We start from the raw sequence: 2,816 nt of genomic DNA, 5'->3' as shown, positions 1-2,816 counted from the left end.
TCGCTTTTTTGAACGGGATAAAGCAACATACAGTTGACCAGTTTTCCTCTTATGCTTTCCCCTAGGCATTTGTTTATGAAAAAAATGCGAGTCTTATTAATTCCACGTTGATAAAACAAAGATGAATTGAAAGTATTCTAGTTAGATGAGTGGTAGCACTCTAAATCAGGGCTTCTTAAACTTTTTTATATAGCGACCCCCTTCAAGCTTAGGAAATTTTAAACGACCCCCTCCTCCATATAATGAAATATATATTAACCGTAGATGTAGATGTAATATCGCACTATTTTACAATGTAAATAAAATAAGGATTAAAGAATACGTACCCATTCATTTCACATATATATAATTGGAAACGTTGACGGGATATCGGTCGTAATAAAACACAATAAATAGAATGACATAAAACTATATATATATTTATTCAATAGAAAAAATAAACTTTTGTAACAATTTTTTTAATAAAAACATATTATTAACATCAAACAATATTAATGTGACGGATGTGATTGTTTATTTTTACACAAATAATTAAATCTAGGCTCAATTTGAGTTAGTGCAGATCGTAATAAATTTTCAACGTTTATTAAAGTTGAACGGTATTTTGATTTTATGTAAGTTAATGTGGAAAAGGCTGATTCACATAAATATGTTGTACAAAATGGCAGTAATTTGTTCATTGCCATTTCCGATAGTAGGGGATATTCTGATTTGATTTCTATCCAAAATTCATGCACAGGCACTTGAGAAAATCTGAGTCGCAAGGTAGTATCACTTGTTAATTCGGCAAATTCTTCTTGTGCTTTTAAGTTTAAAAAATTAATTTCTTCCATTTCAATTGAAAATGGATTGCAAATCCATTGTTGTGTATCGATATCATTGGGAAAATACCTATGCATGTAAACTTCCATATCCTTCAAATGATTAACTATAATTTTTGTTATAGGAGTATCTTTTTTTGAAATATTGTTACTAATTATATACTCGTCAGTAAATGGAAACATTTCGAGCGATCCACTTTCCACTCTGTTCTTCCATATAAGAATTTTTTTAACAAAGGCCTCAAGTTTATTTTTTAACATAAACATATTAACGCAGACTCCCTGCATTGATAAATTCATATCATTGATTTTATCAAAAATATCTGCCAAATAGCATAGCTTGAGAAGCCATAAATTATCGTGAAAATAATCGGCCAAATTAGAATTTTGCTCTGTTAGAAATATAAGAACTTCATCTTTTAAAGTTAATAATCGTTTCAAACTTCGACCTCTTGATAGCCACCTAACTTCAGCATGTAGCAATAAACTTGTATAATCCGAATCCATATCAATGCACAAATTTTTAAACAATCGACTATTAAGTGCTCGACTTTTAATAAAGTTAATGATTTTGACTGCATCAAAAAACACAGTGTTTAATTCTGGTGCAATTTTTTTTAACAACAAGTGCCTCTCGGTGAATCATACAATGTGTAAATGTAATATGATCATTTCCAGCTTTAACAAATGCTGTAAAACCAAGATCTTGTCCGGTCATTGCTGCAGCACCGTCCGTGCACACACCAACACAATTTTTCCAATTTAATCCTTCTTTTTCAAAAAACTCATTTACTTTTTTATATATATCTTTTCCACGAGTATGACCTTCCAGAGGACGACAAAACAGTATATCTTCATGAATGCTTCCCTCATAAATATATCTTACAAAAAGTAACAACTGTGCCATATTTGAAATGTCTGTCGACTCGTCCAGTTGTATTGCAAACTTTGAGCTGTCTTTAAGCCTCATAAGAAGCTGTTGAAATTGATCATTGCTAATGTCTGAAATTCTTTTGGACACAGTGTCATTTGATAATGGAATTTTACTAATTTCAGCAGCATACTGTTTTCCATGAACAATTTCAGACATTCTTATAGCTGCAGGTAGTAAAAGTTGCTCTCCAATAGTAAAAGGCTTTTTCGTTTTTGCTATCAAATACGAAACTTCATACGATGCCAATAGATATTTATCATTCAAAGTAACATAATTCTCCAAAGTGTTCTTTTCTTTATTTGATGTTTGCAAAAGACGCTCAAAATATTCTATTGGCTTTTTTGATAACGTTGCATGTTTAGTATTCAAATGTCGTTGCAGTTTTGACGGTTTCATGCTTTCTGCAGCCAAAACTTCTTTGCAAATTAAGCACACTGGTTGTTCTTCATTGTTGTGAGAAGAGCATGTGAAGCCATACTGCAAATATGATTCGTCATATTTTCTTTTTTTTGTTTTGCTAGAAGTCGGATTTGAAGCACTGCAACTTGGTTGTGACGGCGTGGCAGACTTATTAGTTGGAATTTTAATTAGCCATTTATCCATGATGGTTAAATAATAATAAATAATTAAACAAAATGTAGTTGAACTTTAACGTAATAATTAAAAACACCAACTGAAAATTACACAGTAAATACACACATGTCACTACGAAGACAAAGCTGAGTCCAAACTGAAGTACAGTACAAACAGAAAAATAACTACACTCGAATCTTTACCAGTGCAATGACAACAAATTACGATCAGATCAACCCCGACGCATGGCGTGTTCAAAGTGTGCAGCGCACAAAGGCACCGTATCACAAAGACGCCGAAAAAGAAGCTTTCATTTAATTTTTTTTATTATTCTTTTATAAAAATAATATGCCGATTCGCCTAGCCTAGCTTGATTATGCTTCCGTATTGTATGTGTAAGCTGTAAGGCGACGCGGCGTCTGGGTACTTATAATCACTAAGTTATCTTGCAAACACTGACGCCGGCGGCCAGACATCAATGTCGAACG

The 2,816-nt window shown here is 32.5% G+C and overlaps 2 protein-coding genes across 2 annotated transcripts; both read right to left on the bottom strand.

Annotated features, from left to right (window-relative positions):
• Positions 1 to 491: 491 nt before the first annotated feature.
• Positions 492 to 1,328, bottom strand: LOC136989413 (zinc finger BED domain-containing protein 5-like). The gene has a single exon (XM_067287537.1). It carries the CDS (start codon positions 1,326 to 1,328, stop codon positions 492 to 494), a length of 837 nt encoding a protein of 278 aa, XP_067143638.1.
• Positions 1,329 to 1,401: 73 nt separating this feature from the next.
• Positions 1,402 to 2,358, bottom strand: LOC136989412 (zinc finger BED domain-containing protein 5-like). Its single transcript, XM_067287536.1, has one exon. It carries the CDS (start codon positions 2,356 to 2,358, stop codon positions 1,402 to 1,404), a length of 957 nt encoding a protein of 318 aa, XP_067143637.1.
• Positions 2,359 to 2,816: the final 458 nt, after the last annotated feature.

The sequence above is a fragment of the Centruroides vittatus genome, unplaced genomic scaffold, assembly GCF_030686945.1.
Source record: "Centruroides vittatus isolate TY-2023 unplaced genomic scaffold, ASM3068694v2 scaffold_520, whole genome shotgun sequence".
In the NCBI taxonomy this organism is placed as follows: domain Eukaryota; kingdom Metazoa; phylum Arthropoda; class Arachnida; order Scorpiones; family Buthidae; genus Centruroides; species Centruroides vittatus.
Note: the sequence above shows the minus strand (reverse complement) of the source record. Positions and strands in the feature narration are given on the sequence as shown.

Coding starts and splice junctions, on each gene's coding strand:
- LOC136989413 (XM_067287537.1), bottom strand. CDS start 1,328: ATGGATTCGGATTATACAAGTTTATTGCTACATGCTGAAGTTAGGTGG.
- LOC136989412 (XM_067287536.1), bottom strand. CDS start 2,358: ATGGATAAATGGCTAATTAAAATTCCAACTAATAAGTCTGCCACGCCG.